This window comes from Takifugu flavidus, chromosome 15 (genome assembly GCF_003711565.1).
Source record: "Takifugu flavidus isolate HTHZ2018 chromosome 15, ASM371156v2, whole genome shotgun sequence".
Lineage (NCBI taxonomy): Eukaryota > Metazoa > Chordata > Actinopteri > Tetraodontiformes > Tetraodontidae > Takifugu > Takifugu flavidus.
Genome location: NC_079534.1, coordinates 11,183,772 through 11,199,957, shown reverse-complemented (window position 1 = coordinate 11,199,957; position 16,186 = coordinate 11,183,772). Strand labels below are relative to the sequence as shown.

At 40.8% G+C, this 16,186-nt stretch overlaps 2 protein-coding genes across 2 annotated transcripts; both read right to left on the bottom strand.

The window, feature by feature from the left end:
- Positions 1–27: 27 nt before the first annotated feature.
- calr3b (calreticulin 3b) lies at positions 28–3,533 on the bottom strand. The gene is made up of 9 exons (XM_057056088.1): positions 3,298–3,533; positions 2,760–2,861; positions 2,193–2,396; positions 2,018–2,112; positions 1,729–1,938; positions 1,527–1,640; positions 1,287–1,430; positions 1,110–1,202; positions 28–1,036 (listed from the first exon to the last, which is right to left on the bottom strand). The coding sequence occupies exons 1-9, from the start codon at positions 3,392–3,394 to the stop codon at positions 818–820; spliced, it is 1,278 nt and encodes a 425-aa protein (XP_056912068.1). The 5' UTR covers positions 3,395–3,533; the 3' UTR covers positions 28–817.
- A 3,333-nt stretch (positions 3,534–6,866) lies between these two features.
- On the bottom strand, positions 6,867–12,420 carry LOC130539408 (retinal homeobox protein Rx2-like). The gene is made up of 4 exons (XM_057057724.1): positions 12,128–12,420; positions 11,341–11,744; positions 9,477–9,733; positions 6,867–8,884 (listed from the first exon to the last, which is right to left on the bottom strand). The coding sequence occupies exons 2-4, from the start codon at positions 11,624–11,626 to the stop codon at positions 8,447–8,449; spliced, it is 981 nt and encodes a 326-aa protein (XP_056913704.1). The 5' UTR covers positions 11,627–11,744; positions 12,128–12,420; the 3' UTR covers positions 6,867–8,446.
- Between the last annotated feature and the right edge of the window lie 3,766 nt (positions 12,421–16,186).

Sequence of the window (16,186 nt, the reverse complement as noted above, 5' to 3'; positions counted from 1 at the left end):
TGCAGTGCAAAGTATGACCAGAGAAGATGATTGTAATGTTTTAATAAAAACTTTGGCATTATTCTGTCCAATAAAAATAAGTGTCATGATTCACATCATGGGATCCCCCATAAATTTCCCCAGCTCCCATCAAATGACCATGGAGAGGTTTTCAGGTCTTGCTATTTTAATGCACAATAACAAACGTTATTGCACATTTACAGAAAAATTTCCTTCAATTTATGAGCATGGAAAGGAGAACAGCGGTCAGAGAAATACACACAGTTCGGGGCTGTCTGGAAGTTGTATTTTTATGTCAATTTAATGCAATGTTAGTTTTATGTTTCACTAGGCAGCAGGCAATGATTTCCTTCAGATATTTCGAAGTTGGAATTCTGAAAACCAAAAGATATTTCCATCACTTTGCAATTTGTCATATTTTACCACAGCTTCCAATAATCCAGGACATGGAATTTGTGAATAACTTAAAAAAAAAAATTAAGAAAACAGTAAATGTCAGTGCCACCATATTCTGTAAATACAAAATGAGCAATGGATTTTGCAGGTGGAAAAAAAAAAAAAAAAAAAACCCCATTCATACTCAATTCAGCAGTTCCAGATGCAACAGGGTAATATGATCAAAATGAAAGAGAAACCAAGTCCATTAACATCCATTTGCCACCCTTCACTGCATTTGCCCCCCTTCCCCCTCGGCCCCACCCCCAAGCTGGGTTGTGTCCAAATCTCAGGGAAAGGATGCACAGCAGCCACGATACCCCTGGAACAATAAAGGACAGTTTCTAATGGAGGGACAGACTAATCAACGCGCTAACCCTCCTCAAAGCTCATCTTTGCGGTCCAGGGCCTCCTCTTCTGTTTCCGAGAGCGAGTCGTCTACTTCTTCCTTTGGTTCTTCGTCGAGGTCCTCATCTCCTTCGTCGTCGTCATCATCTTCGTCATCATCATCATCTGCCTCGGTGCCCTGTTCTTTGTTCTTTTCTTCCTCTTCTTTGCGTTTCAGGTCATCTTGCTCCTGTTTCATTTTCTTCTCTGGTTCCTAAAATTAAATTTACAGCATAAATAAAATCCATCAATGCTGAAATGTCAGCTGGGAAAAATAAATAACATACCTTTGTCACACCCCATGTCTCGTTTCCAATGTCCTCTGCTTCCTTCACATCATCTGTGATCAGGAAGTTGTCAAAGATGGTGCCAGATTTCACCTGAAGAAGAGCCAGCGTTGAACTGTAGGTGCGGGTGTAACCACAAAGACAGCACTACTCAAAACCAATTGTCCACTCTCTAACCTGCCACAGATCCAGACCGAGAACGGAAACGCTGTCGAACTTGTAGATGGTGGAATCGGCGCTGTATTCGGGGTTATCGATCTCGGGGTGCACCCAGGGTCCTTTGTAGTTGGGGTTGTCAATTTGCTTGGGTTTCCACTCGCCCTGCGTGCACACAAAGGCAGTGTTAAATGACTGTTGAGAAAAGGCTCTGCCACACAATATGCAGGTTCTCCTCATGACCATCTACTTTCAGCCTACCTTGTATTCTGGATTAGGGATCATAGGTGGCTCCCACTCTCCATCCATATCCTCATCCCAGTCATCAGGCTTTTTGGCATCAGGGTCGGGAATGTTTTCAGGTTTGTCCCAGTCCTACAAACAAGCACAGATATTCACCTACATTTAGATAATGAACAGAGGAGCCCGTTTAAAGAAGCTAGTTTTGAATGAGTGAATTCACCTCAGGCTTGGTGTCATCAGCATCGTCAATCTTTGCGCGATCATCCCAGTCCTCTGGCTTCTTGGCTTCAGGGTCCTTAATTTTCTCTGAGGGCAGAAAGTCCCAGTCCTCTTCCAGACTGCCAGACTCAACTTTCTCATTGTCAATCTTAACAATATAAGTTTGATCTGGATTCAGGATCAGTGTGTAAAGGTGGGTGAGTTCATCATCCTAGAAAACAAGGCATTTTGAATTAAACCACCAAGTACAGACAAGTCAAAAAACAAACATTTTAAAACACTTGGATTACCTTGCATTTAATTTCCTTCTTGATGAGATGATTCTTGCCTTTGTAATTAAAGATAACATGGACTTTCTTGGTGCTGTAGCCGCATATATCTGGACCTGGTAGAAGATCATATGAATTATGCATTTCAAATTTTTGTTGCTGTAATAAATGACTAATAATGAATGTGGTCAATTACCAAACATAATGTAGTATTGAGAGTCTCCATGCATATCAGTCTGATCCAAGTCTGATGGGAAAACCTTGACGTAGCCACCGCCGCAGTCGATCTTCTGCTCGTGTTTGACAGTAAACTGAATTACCAAGGGCTTGCCCTCATTGCTGAATGGTTCAAAACGAGCAGACGTAGCATAAAAACGAGCATCCTGGCTTGTCTGAAGACCTGAAAGGATCGTGAAAGAACTGTCGTCAAGATTGTGCGCAAACACTACAATATTAGGACACCAAGATGGTTGACCCAGAGTACACCTACATTTGTTTAAGTAAATATGTAAATGCAAGACACACACTGTAACCAGGCCTAAAAAAATGATATTTTACTGAGGCAAACTCTGAATTGAGTTCTAGTTTTAGATAGTAAAACAAGGGTTTTGTTTCACTTTCAGTTTATTGGGTGTTGACAGTCATTTTAAATCATTTGCATAACACTTATGATGCAGAAGGCACACGAAAATATAAAATCTTGAGTACAGCACCACCCCCCCAGAAAAGTCCACATGTGTCTATTACATAATACCATCATTACCTTTGTCTTTCTCAGCATCTCCATAGAAGTTACCAGCAGTGAGTTTCAACACCCCATAGTCAGATTTGTGTTTGGAGTTTACCCAGCGACTTTCCCAAGCATCTGTAGAGGGGCAAAAATGATTAGAGTTTGCTAATCTACGACACCGTACATTGAACTAGCCCGGCAGAGGCCTACTTCCCTTTTATTGCATATACTTTTCAACCCATCAATGAAAACAAATGTAAGGGATTAACTGACGTTAGACATTTATACGACAATTTCTAACAGGAGAACGCTGAAGTCGAAGTATGAATATTACGTTTGTTAGCATGGGGCCTTGTCAATGTAGGCTAGCGTTCGTGAACACGAAAAAGGAAACTGAAAATAGATGCATTTGTCACTGAATCGCGACTGGTGATTTTCCATTGGACAACATGCGCCCAACATAACTTTTAAAACGTACAGGAGAATAGCAAATAAAGTAATTCCGGCGTGGAATTAATTAGAGGTGCAGATAAGTGGCACTTCTGTCAAGAGAATTTGTATCTTAACTTACCACCGTCCAGAAACTCCTCTCGAAAGTAAACTTTTGCATGTGCTGAGTAAAATGCTAACATTACAGCAACGGCACCGAAAAGTTGCATTTTCCCCATTTTAGCTATAGTTTTTGCCACCGAGAGCTCTTCGATGAGGACCACTGCCAGAATACCTTGCGAAGGAGGAAGAGAGGAGAGTATTTTAGAGTGGCTACGGCGAACAGATGTCTGCTTTCTATTGGACAACGACGGGGTGCGTGTGGACCAATCACAGTTCACCACGAAACATATGCCGCCGGTAGCCGCTGATCCAGGATCAGCGGTTGTCGCTAGTGTATATATGATGCTGTTACAGCATATTCCAGTAGGGGGAAGTAAAAGCCATTGTTAGAAATAAAAGGATGAATCAGCTGTCATGATTAATCGCCATCGGACTACAATCATATCGAAATAACCCGATCTTTAAAATAAAAGCATCATCTTGAAATTTGATGTTCAATAACAGGGTTCAGAATATAACTCTGTTCTATGCATACACTGAAAAAAATAATTTACTTGATAGAACAGTATTTCGTTAGAGGCGAGGTTAATATTTTGTGGGGAGTAATCTGCTCTTATGAGATAAACATGTAGGCAGAAGGGTTAAAGATCAACCAGGTCCCGGACTATTTTGATAGGGAGGAGTAAATACAATGAGACTTATGTGCTATAAGTCAGTTCGCAAATTGTTTTCAGAATAAAGCTAAAGCAAATAGGTTGAACGCCTAAGTAGGAGGCTTCTTTGCCCCATTCTTCCTCACGTCTCTTAACTTAGTGTATAAGTTTGCTGTATAAGTTTTGGCCCATGTCTTTCAAAGTTTAATAAGTGACTACACTATAAGAAATGTCTTTCGTGTTAAATAAGTTTGAACTTCTAGTTGATTATGTTTTATAAGCCACGAGTTGGATACATTTAAGTGCATATATGCATTTGAAGAAAGAAGAGATCTCTGGTAGGCCAAAAACCTAAAACATAAAAAGCAACTTTGAGAAAGTCAGAAAAGGTCCGGCTACGTGTAAGAATTCCTGTTTGTGGTGTTGATCAGAGTCATAAAGTAATATATTGCAACTGTGACTTAAAAAAATATAAGGCAGTGCCCATGATTTAACCAATAGGAGGTCTCAAATATATTCACGTGGTTTTAGACCAATAGAAACTGACAGAGAAGCAAGGGGCGTGTCATCAGGATGTGAGTGACACCAAATATGGTCAAACTGGGAGCGACAAAAGAGGAGTTTTTAATTATACAAGGATTGATTTAAAGCAAGACATACAGGAAGGTGATGATAGCATCATAAAACTAAAACATAAATATCTAAAATAACAAGAACCTCTAGAATATATCATAAAAAGTTCGATTCCAAGCCCATTTGTAAATCTAAAATCTAAAGATATCCTTCCCATTAGATTTTTACCAATTCAAGCAAAATGTCTTTCTCCTGTTTAAAGTAATGTCACAAATTACACTCTGATTGCCTCGATTTCAAGGAAAACTAAAGAGGACATTGCATGGTTCACTTCAGTGTCCGGTGAAAGAATAACTGACGTCATATCTTTTTATGACACTCCTGTGTTTATGCGCGTTTAAGTGCTCAGAGTTTTATAATTTTATAGTTCTCGACAGGCACATTTGCAGAATAATAAGGTTCTTCATTGCATTTTTAGTTATGTTGAATTGCTGTAGTTCTATTGTTTGAGGGATGTTTTTTTGGGGATATGTCATCTATTTTCCTCTTAAAGACTTCATTAGTATCTCATGATGTTCATCCTCTCCTAAAATAAACTGCTAATGGTTTGGTCTTTATGATGAATCATTCTAAAGAATGTGTTTTGAATTATAGCTTTGGTGTTGGCAGAGAATACAGCTAAAAGGTGTGGTCTTAGGTTTCTCTTTACTCTTCTAATCCACATTGTTGTCTGTATTTGTATAAATTGGATAGTTTAACTCTTAACTGTTTGTTTTTTTATGGTGTTGTCCAGCATTGTGTCACATGCTGCTTTTGGTGTTTTTAAATGTCTATTCAATTTGCATACTGCTTCAAAGAAATGACATTAAGGACAAGGTTTCATGACACATATTTATATCAGATGACCAACAAAAAAAGGGGAAAAACTAAGCCTGTACCCACAGCTGTGTGACCGGTCATCAGATATGCTACATTATTTCTAAAAGATATTTCCTCTTCCCTACAAAGGTGGCCAGATTAACAAGGAATGCAGCAAAGGGAGTTTTTGCTGTTGTAGCACTGAGAAATAATTCCAGTTTGTCTTGTAGACCGTGTTCAGGTGCAACAATTCCAGCATTAACCCCAATGTCAGTGTCTGAATATGTTGTGACAATTACTTGGAAGTGTTGTGTGTGTGTGTTTGTGTGTGGTGTGTGTGTGTGTGGCGGGGGGTGGGGGTGGGGGGGGGACTTTAGCCTTAAATAGACAAACATCAGCAGAGAGAAATTTAATTATCACTAATGCCAATGACAGATTTCGGTCACAAGAGGGCAGTAATGAGCCAATCTGACGTGATCGACTTTTTTACTCTTCCATCACAGCTGAACACAATTTACAGTTTTCTTTCCACTGGAAATTGAAACATATGAAACAAAAAGTTTACTCTGCCGCTATAATAATGGGGTGCCAGGTTAAAATCACAATAATCATCCCTCATTCAATAGAGGTAATGCATCCTAATACCAATGCTTTCAGCACATTATTAAGGTATTATGGTGTGTGGTGATGTTTATTACAGGACATATGTGTGTTAATAAGTCTAATTTCAGACGTTTCTCTTGTTTTCTCAAACTCGGCACTCAGGCAAGACGCTGAACTGGCGCCAACCATTCAACCACCCTTCCCACCACCACCCTCTGAGTGATGCCCAATTATGTCAAGAGGGGAAAATGGCGTCCCTTTGAAAAGTGTTCTTAATCAAACCCAATTAATTCCGCTGCTTTCCCTTATTATTTCCATCGTGGACCACATCCCGCTCATCAGCCTGTTAACTAGAGCCCTGGCCCCAGCAAAGGCCATGCTTGGCCAAGCAAAATAACATCATAATGCATGTAATTACTGGCTAGTTCTGAAAGCATCTCTAGTTTAGTCTCTGTGACAAAGGGTGACAGTGACAAGAGTTGTTGAAAACATCCCACTGACGTATAATTTTGTAAACATATGTAATATGACAAATATTGTGAATTTCAGTTACTAAAATAGGCAAGAAATCTTGTATTGGAAAATAAACTGAAGCTTAAAAAAAAAAGCCACACACAGTTCGTGAGGGCAATTAGACCTTGGGCCCTTGTGGCCTCTGAGCCTCTGCAGCCCAGTAGGAGGGCCTCCTGACACCCCTGGTTGGACCTGATGGAGTGGAGCTTCATCTTTCTAACGGCCTGGCAAAGGTCCACAGGCCTGGACAAACACAACAGGCTTCCTTCGGGCCAGCTTATCTGTCATAGCCTGCACGGCCTATTGTCAAGCAGCACTCATTATCAGCGCCAAGTCAGGTTGGTGGCTCGTTAATGCATGTGTAGAAAGACAAACAACAGCCACAAAGTTCTTCTACAGTGTTGCCACCGTAACTTTATTCTGCCTTTTTCACATGGAAAACAAACCAGTCCCTAAAAACATGAAATTAATGTAGTATTGCAGGGGGAATGGGGGATTCTAAATGATAAACACCCTCAGACATTCATCCAGTTGTCTTCTACTAGTGTGCTTTGTTGTCTTTGGTTTCATTTTTACTCTTGTCATTGTGTCTGATACCTACAAAATACAAAATACCTCCTCAAAATGTCACAATATAACACCAGATCACTCCCAAGATGCCACTGAAGCATTAAATAATGGCCCTAAAGGACTATTCAATACATTCCAATCACATGTATAGGCTTGCTTGTATAGGCTACAGATTATTGGCTACAGGTTATTGCTAGGGCTTCAAAAATTCAGCAATATTGATATAATTTTTGTTGGGATCTGGCCAGGAAGCAGCTGACCAAAGTTAAACTGGCGAATTAGATACATAAAGAGAGATTTCCATGATGCCTTTAGATTATTTGTGTATGGATAACCAGTGAGGGTGCAGCACCCACACTCCAGTTTCACAACAATTCAATTCTGATATGACCTTGGCTCCGTGCTCAAACTGAAACTATTACATCATAATTAAAATTCTCCTTTCAAGAGCCCAGTGATGCTGCCAGCAGCCATTACTGTTCACCTATACCCAAGAGAATGTTCCGCTAACCACCTTTACACGAAACCTTTGCTCACTTTTAAATCAGACATGAGAGAAGCCGTCAAACTCGAGGGGAAAGGAGATGTACAGGTCCTGCTAATGGTTTTTGTAGGGCATCTCAGTCCATGCTGTCTATGGCCAACAATCCAGGGTTAATCGCTTTTAAAGAAGTAATTAGGTGTTAAGAGGTGTGCTTGCCTGTTTAAATTAGCCTCTGAGCAAGATTACTCTCTGTGACTTCTGCAAACCTCCCCCATCAGGAATGAATCCTCTCCAAAAAGCCACTTTAATGATTTCGATGCTTAGCCGAATTAACTCAATCAAACGTGATTTTAAACAGAAGTGTTTTTCAAATAGCTTAAAAAGACCACACTTAATGCAAATGAAAAATGATTAGAAAGCACTGGGCTGCAGACAAAAATAATTTCTCTGACTACAAAAAAATGATCTAGATCTCCGATTCTTAGAACAATAAGGGAATGATATTTTCTCCACTTTAAAAAAGTGGGGAAAGTTTCCTCAGTCGTTTCTTCTTTTGCCTACATATAAAATGAATATTTCATAAATTCACTCAAATCAAATATAAAAAATGTCACTTCCATCTGTTGTATTGTCTTTAAAGAAAAAAAGCTTCAAATAAAAACTTTATTCAAATAAATCTATTCATTTCTTTTGATTCAAAATTGCTGCCCCCCCAAAAAAAATGTGAAGGTAAATTAAAAAAGATATTTTTACAAGTGGTGCTTATATTTTTAAATGATAAATCCCACGTTAATTTTAATACAACTCCTTTGGTGCAATGTCCTGTCTTCTCTGGTAGTTTCGACAAAAACAAAAATGAATAATAAAACAGTGCTTTGTGGGAGCAGCTGAAGAAGATCGTCCGACACATCCGATCACATGTGCTGCCAGGTTTTATCCATCGAATGAATGTGCTCTTTGGCTTTCATCCTGAGTGCTGCGATGCTAGAGCTCCTGTCGTCCTCCATTGGGTTCTTATCATTGAAGCTGGGCGGACACTGGTAGGGAGGGGGGCCCATCGGCTGCATGCCTTGGACCATACCCGGCGGGGTGTTGAGGAAAGCGTGGCTCGGATAAGCGGGCTGCAGGCCCTGTGGAGATCCCATGAACCCTGGTATCGTGTGCATGGGTGTGGCACTGGAGATGGGCGAGGTCAGCCATGGATCGAGGGGCATGGGGTTGGCAACGGGACCAACGCTGGGAGGCATTTGGGGCCGATTGAAGGATAGCATGGCAGAATCGTGGAGCTTCATGGAGGTATTGTCCATCTTTTCCTGACGTCTCCACTTGGCCCTTCGGTTCTGGAACCACACCTAATGCAAGAAAAGTAATAAAATCCCAGATTAATAAGGTCATGACATAAAATAAGACATAAAATAATACTGGAAAAGACTCCAGCACCCCTACGACTGTGGTTATGAATTGGATGGATGGATGGATGGATGGATGGATGGATGGATGGATGGATGGATGGATGGATGGATGGATGGATGGATGGATGGATGGATGGATGGATGGATGGATGGATGGAAGTTAGGTTTCCCTTTCAGCCAAAGTGGTGTCATAAATAATATCGGAGAGGAGGCTTATTTCACCAGAACTGTCATTCATCTGCAGTTCCACCTACAAGGGCCTGACATGGTGGTCCGGTACATAAATCAAGGTTATTCTTTCATTATATGTAATTATATATAATAATACCTCTACTTTTTTGCTTCAGCTGTTTAAAGTTTATATATGTTGATGCAAATTGTGCCCTGAGGTTGGCGATCATTCAGCTTCAACCCTAAACATGCAACAAGATTCCATGCGACAGTGGTAAAGAGAGACTTTTAACAGGATGAAACTTTGGGCAGGACGTTGCTGACATGAGGGGGATCCTGCTGCTGATGGCTGGTACAGTACCTGGACTCGTACTTCAGGCAGGTTGACCTTCATCGCCAGCTCCTCGCGGCTGTACACATCGGGATAGTGGGACTTCTCGAAGGCTCGCTCCAGCTCGTGAAGCTGGTAGGTGGTGAAGGTGGTGCGGTTTCTCCTGTGTTTCTTTTTGTTGTGCTCCTCCTCTTTCGCGGCCTCTGGAGACCCGTCAGCGACGTCAATCTTCCTGGGAAGGTTGCTCATCCCTTCGTCACATTTGTCATCAGCGAAAAGGCCAGCCTCTGAAAACGACAGGCAAATCATTTCAGTTTAATCAACTAATGCTAGTTTTACACCCGTTAGCTTGGAAGAATTAACAAGGTTTTGAGAAATCTAAGGGAGGACAGATTAGCAACTGAGGACAGCACCCCCCCCCCCCCCCCCCCCCCACCCCCCCACCCTTACCCACATTACATGGAACTAAATTTATTATGCTCTGTTAAAATGCTTAAATTATAATTATCTCGTGCAATGGTGATAATACAGACAAGAAATACAGCAGTCATTGTGGATGCTGTCCTGTCAGTCACTGCTTTTAATGACTTAATCGGCACACTTTAACAGGCTAATTGGAACTTTTAAAGTTGTTCCTGGGAGATCTTTAAAGGACAGACGATATTTTTTTGGAAGCCTCTAATGATGTCAAATTTTAAGAGAATAAGGGACGACAGCCTTGTTTGAATAAGAGTGAATAAAAGCAAAATCTTCTTCCTGAAGAGAAAATAGGTTAATGACTGATGCCCTTTGCAGCACTGAGGACATCTAAACATCAAGCAGGTCCAAATGGCATCGTGTATTCTCAGAAGACATCCCTTCTGATAATCCCATAGTAACATATGCCACCACTTAAATCTGCAGGTTCTGGCTTCCTCTAATGGCAGTAAACTCTAGACAGCTGCACAGGCCAAGTACAGTCAGAGTTCAGCTTAAATGGGAGAGAGAGACCGAGAGAGGAGTATGATGTACAGATAATTCAACCTTTGTTTGTCTTTATTCATGTGTTTATTACAAATAGGATGGAAATTGTGCCATATATATATATGCTCATGAATTATGTACAAAAGTATTAAAGATGAGTAATTAGGTAAATGGTGATTTTAGCAAATGTTACAAACCTTAAAGTCCTGGAGTAGAAGCTAATTTAGTGTTAAGATGCTTGTAAAGTACATTTTAATCAAAATCACAGAGAAAAATTATGATATTATTATAATTATAAAATGTTTCGTGCTGGTGACCTGAGTGCACCATATAGTCAAAGGAGTTCATAGCTGTTATAAATGTAGCCACTTCACATTTGGTAAAATTGTGAACCTGACGTAACTTAAGTTGATTATATAAGCCACCATGGCCAAAAAACCCATGTTTAGGTTCAGCACTAGCAACAGTCCTTCCAAAATCTTGCCCCTTGTGGGAAGCTACTCTGACATGTCTTTGCTCCAGCTTTACTTTTGACACACAGGAAGACAGACCGATACCAGGCTGTAGCTGTAAACTTACCGTAACTTAAGTTTGTGAAAACCACAAGTACGTCATATTAAAGGCTGGATAACTGATGTACCATCAAGTGCAGAGTCAGTAACTTTCTGTAAGATTATCAGGCACAAGTGTGTCACATGTTTACAGTAAAACGGAATTTTAAATATAGTGCATAGGTTTCAGGTTTACAGGTCAGTAAAACTGAGTCCCTCATAAAAGTTGTAGTGTCATTGATATTTTCTCTATATGTTTAGATTAAATAAACCCGTTGCCATCTTAAGGTGCTGCAGTCAAACCTGACTATGCTTCAAATCAAAATCACCTTTTGCCAAAAGTTGACTGGTCTGAAAAGTGTTGCATTTAGGAGACTCACTGTGGTAGGGAGATTTCTGGGAGCCGTCGTCCAGATCTGGAACGTGCCCGTAGGTGTTGGATGGGACCTGCTTCTCTGGATGCGGTGGGTGTCCCATGTTTTTGGATTTGGGGCCATCCTCGTCTGCCACCGAGTGGAGTAAAGGCTCCTGGTCTTTAGCAAATCCCAGTATTACATCGATGCTGTGCACCCGGCCCCCAATGCCTGACCCGGCAGCCTTTGCCATGTCATAACTGTCCAGGCAGCCATCGTCCACCATTCCCACATTATCCATTGACAAATGCATCCGAGCCTTTGGAGACACCTCCTTCTGTTTCTTTTTTCTTTCCTTTTATTGCTGAATGAATCCCAAAACAAGGAAAAGCGATGGAGCGGGATCACTGTATGTGACACTGGTGGACTAACTGGAGTGAGACAAAAAAAAACAAAAAAACAGAACCCACGAGTTAAAGGAGAGGCAAAATAGACAAAACTACCTGGAATGTATAATTGTACCCTGAGCAAATGATTAAAGGAATTTTACAATCATAGAATTAATGGAATGATATGCCTGTATGTGTATTTAGCAACTAATGATAATGCATAATAATCAAAAAGGCTATTGATGATGTTCCTTGTTTTCGATGATTAACATGTTAAATTCAGAGTTAGTGTTATTGTTATTTGCAGCAGTAGTAGTACTGTTTATTTACTCGCTTTAATTATCTAATTTTCTTGAACTCCATACTCAATAAATTGTTTACATACTCAATCAGAATAATAATAAAAGTACACAGAGAGTTCTCACCTGACTTTAGAGTCCTGCTGTAACACACTCTACACACACGGTTCCTCTGAAGTCTATCTGAAAACAAATGACACTAAGAATATCTAGTGTAGGCATTTATTACTCCCAGTTAAGTCCTTGAAATCCCCTGCACACAAGTGAGCCGCTGGAGTCCCGTACAGCAGGACCATGGCCCGTCTTCCTTAACCACACAAACACTCCAGCGCCTGCAGGGGGAATGGTAGTAACACCAAAGGCTTTAAGAGGTTTATTATTTGGAATACTTCCCCTTTAAGAATGACTGACAGTTGTTTTCTGGTCAAGTAATTGCTCCAAATGTGTCCTGCATTCAGACCACAGAGGGAGGTCATTGCTAATGAAGCCTCCACAAAACTTTCTTTCAGAAAACCTATTGTCTGAAAGATAATGGCTCGTACTTAGAGTTTTCACTAATCCCTTCATTACACACAATGTAAGGATGGGGAGGGGGGGGGGGGGGGGGGGGGGGGGTTAAAAAGAACAACGCAGAGATGGAGTTTTGAACCCAACGGTGACATACTGAAAAGACTCTATATGGGTACACACTGATACACACTATATGAGCAATTATGCTACATTATTGTAAAAAAAACACTGATTAGCAGTGAAAAATATTAATAAAGTTACTAGTGCTCCTACTAACTATAATAAGAATTATTATAATAAGTTACACACATTCAATACATTTTATCACCTTGACAGCGAGTTTCTGTACCAGTTGGCAGAACAAAAGCTGGTGCCGCTACAGGTTTGCTGAGATCAATCCTTTCCTTAATGATCCTTAAGACTTCCACCAGATTTCCTCTGACCTCACATCTCTGTTCTCCTCCGCACGCCAGATAAATCCCCCCACCCCAAAAAAAAAGGGTGTTGCCAAGGAAAACAAATGTTACACAGTTGTTCAGACGCTGCCTTGAGTCCAAACCATAGAACGTTAAATTAGTTGTGGCCTGTTTCGGGTCTTGAAGTCTTGGTGCCAGTGATCCACAATGCACGTGGTGGTCTGTGTATGGTTTTCAAACTGGTTTTAAAATTAGACTTCCAAGACTGACACACGTCTAAGCAGCCGAGGAATCTTAAACACCAACGTGTTGAAAGCCATATGGCAGTGCTAAGCCTCATCAAAAAGGCTTTCTCTGAACAGAATGACAGATTAAATGGCTCCACTGAGTGGCGACTTCCACAAAACTAGTTGTAACAAAGCCTGTCACGTTTATCCATCAGTGCTCTCTAGCATGTGAAAAGCAACCCCAAAATAAAGAGGTTAAAATATTTCTCTGTGGGGACTCTCACTTACAATCTTAAAGGGAGTTGAAGGCAGAATGTTCTCTTAGTAAACACACTATATTATCATCATTATTGTCAACGGGGAGGCTGTTAAATGATGTATAAAACGCAACCGTGTGGGTTACTTAAAGGGGTAAATTGAAATTGCATTGTGGGAAATATAGAATCCAGGTTGTGCGCATCTTTAAAATGCTTTCAAATATTTCCCATGACTTTTCCCACCTGACCTACTTCATTAGCGGCTAATATGCACGAGACTTCCAGGAAGTGTGTAACAATCAAAGTCGTAAGCAAGAGCAAATGATAATCATTTCATCACATTAATATATTAAAGCTCTCCCTCTTTGCTTGTTTCCCCATTATCCTAATTGAGTACAAATTGGTTAAGAGGGTGCAGCATAGCTATCAAGCGCCTTAGTTTTATCAGATGACAATTTAAGCCTCAGAGATCCTATTAGGAAAAAATCAGCTAATGTTCAAAGGAGCTGTGTCAGCTTATAGAGGGAAAGGGGGATGGTGAGCAGCAGGGGGATGACAGGGAGATAATGGAAAGGAGGGATAAAATACCGATCAGCCCGCTGAAATATGAAAGAAACACTCTGCCAGTGTCTCTGGATCACCTCTGCGTCACAACCGGAGCTGCAAAAGTTCCCTTCTTGTCAAATTTCATTATAGTGGCGGTAGCTCGGAGTTTCTTTAATATTTGGGATAACATGGGGAATGTATAAATGGAGGCCTGTAACATAAAGAATAATATGGCACAATATCTGAGCAATGCAAAGCGAGACTATTAGCATATTTGATTTGAGCCTTTATTTAGACAGGTGAGTCCATTGAAAAAGAACTCTCTTTTACTAGAAATATTATTAGATATTTGGGTCATTCTGGCTTGGAGTCTGCATTAACCTCAAAGTAACCTCCTCTGGCATTAATAACAGCACAGTATGAGTTTTTGAAGCTGTGTGGAGGGTTTGACTGTTGCAAATCCTCTCTCCCTAATACTAAACTTTTCTTCAGCAACTGCCTGGAAACATCCCTGATCCCTAAAGGTAACTTGAGCAAAATGGTGCATCTCTTTACATGTATTAACCAAACATTTACCACCTTCTTTTGCACTGAAGACAACACTCTGCCTGCAATGCATTTATGTACTCTTCTATAAGATGTGGAACCCCAGACCATAATGGAATCTGTTTCAGTCTGGGGACAACTGATCTGGCATCAACATGTCCTCCAGTTTTCCTGCGGACATTCACTCAACACACAGGTTTGAACATTGCAGAAACATTTACCGTGTATTTTAGAATGTTATTTTAGGCCTGCAGAGATAAATGCTAAATTTGTTAAGCAAAGCTTATTTGAAAAGCTGTGTTAAGTTGGCTTAAGTCCCCGTGTGGCAGCATACGGGCAGCGTATGAGAAGGTTGAAGAGCAGAAAAGAAGCAGGTGGCGTTGAGAAAGCTTTCTTTTAATGATGGATCACTCTCTTGTGATCAGCACCTCTTGGTAATGTTGTTATCTACGTTATACCAGAAAAGCCTGTAAGAGCCCGTGATACATGATCTGATCTCCATCTAATCAAACACGCATCCCCTTTTTGAAGTTTGAAAATAGGTCAAGTCAGCAGGTGAAAAAGGGGCATCGATATCCGTCTCGTCAGGGCCCTCTTGACAGGCCCTCTGAATCACTTTGTCTGGTTAAAGTAAATTGGCTTTATTTTTTTTAAATTATTTTTTGAAAGGCAATGAGACCCCTGTGGATATCTCCCATCCTGATAAAAATGGGGATTGATTGATTATTTATTTGTTTTTTCCTGTCTAACATGGGTATTTTCCTTTTTTGAGAACGTCGCATCGGCGCTTCCTCGGTGGTGACGCAAAGTCTCCAAACCAGCGTTAGCTTTGACCTGTTTCTATTTCTGGGTCGTCTGCTCAGGCTCTGACCATCAATTAATGAGATTATCAGCACCGGGAGCTTCGGTTTGGCTCTGATCCGTGGTTACTTGATGTCTTGGCTCGCGCTACACTTCTTTCCCCCAGTTCCCCCACGCAGAGCCGACATTAACGTGCAGCCACCGTGGCAGGATGTACCCATCCGGCCCGGCTGAAGAGCCATCATGACTGTCGGCTCTTAACCACATTAGAGGAAGTGTCACCTGCTATTTTAATGTGATTAGATAATCATTGTTTTTAAGCACTCTGGTGCGGAGGCATGTTTAATAGTGGCTCTGTGAAACTGACCCCTGACAAGTTATTACGCACTAATCTGCTTGTCTAGCTAATTTGAGCCGCAAGGAAATAACTCCCCCCACCTAAGCCGTGCACACATCCGCTGATGTCACACATGCATCACATTCTCAGTCATGTAAGCAAGTTCAAGGTGCCAAGTTGGGCAGTTTTGTTTAGTGCGTCCTGGACCACTTTCCACTGATTTTTGGATGCTGAGTGGGACAAAAATAAGGCTTTATGTATGCTTTCAAAATAAATATACCGGTACTTGGGAAAAAAGGATTTTAAATGAAGTCGCCCAAATTTAAATGACTGAAATATCGAAGTATTCACAGGTACTATCCAAGCTGTGTGCTGTTAATTTGTGCCAGTAATCAAATTAGCCTAGTTTTCTCTGGGCTGTGAACTTCATTGCATCACTAGTGAGTCAGAAGTTCAACTGCTGGAAGTAAATATTTGTTATTATTATTTTATTCCCTGGTTGTGACAGCAGAAATCACTGAGGATTTATTATGGGTTTTTTTTAT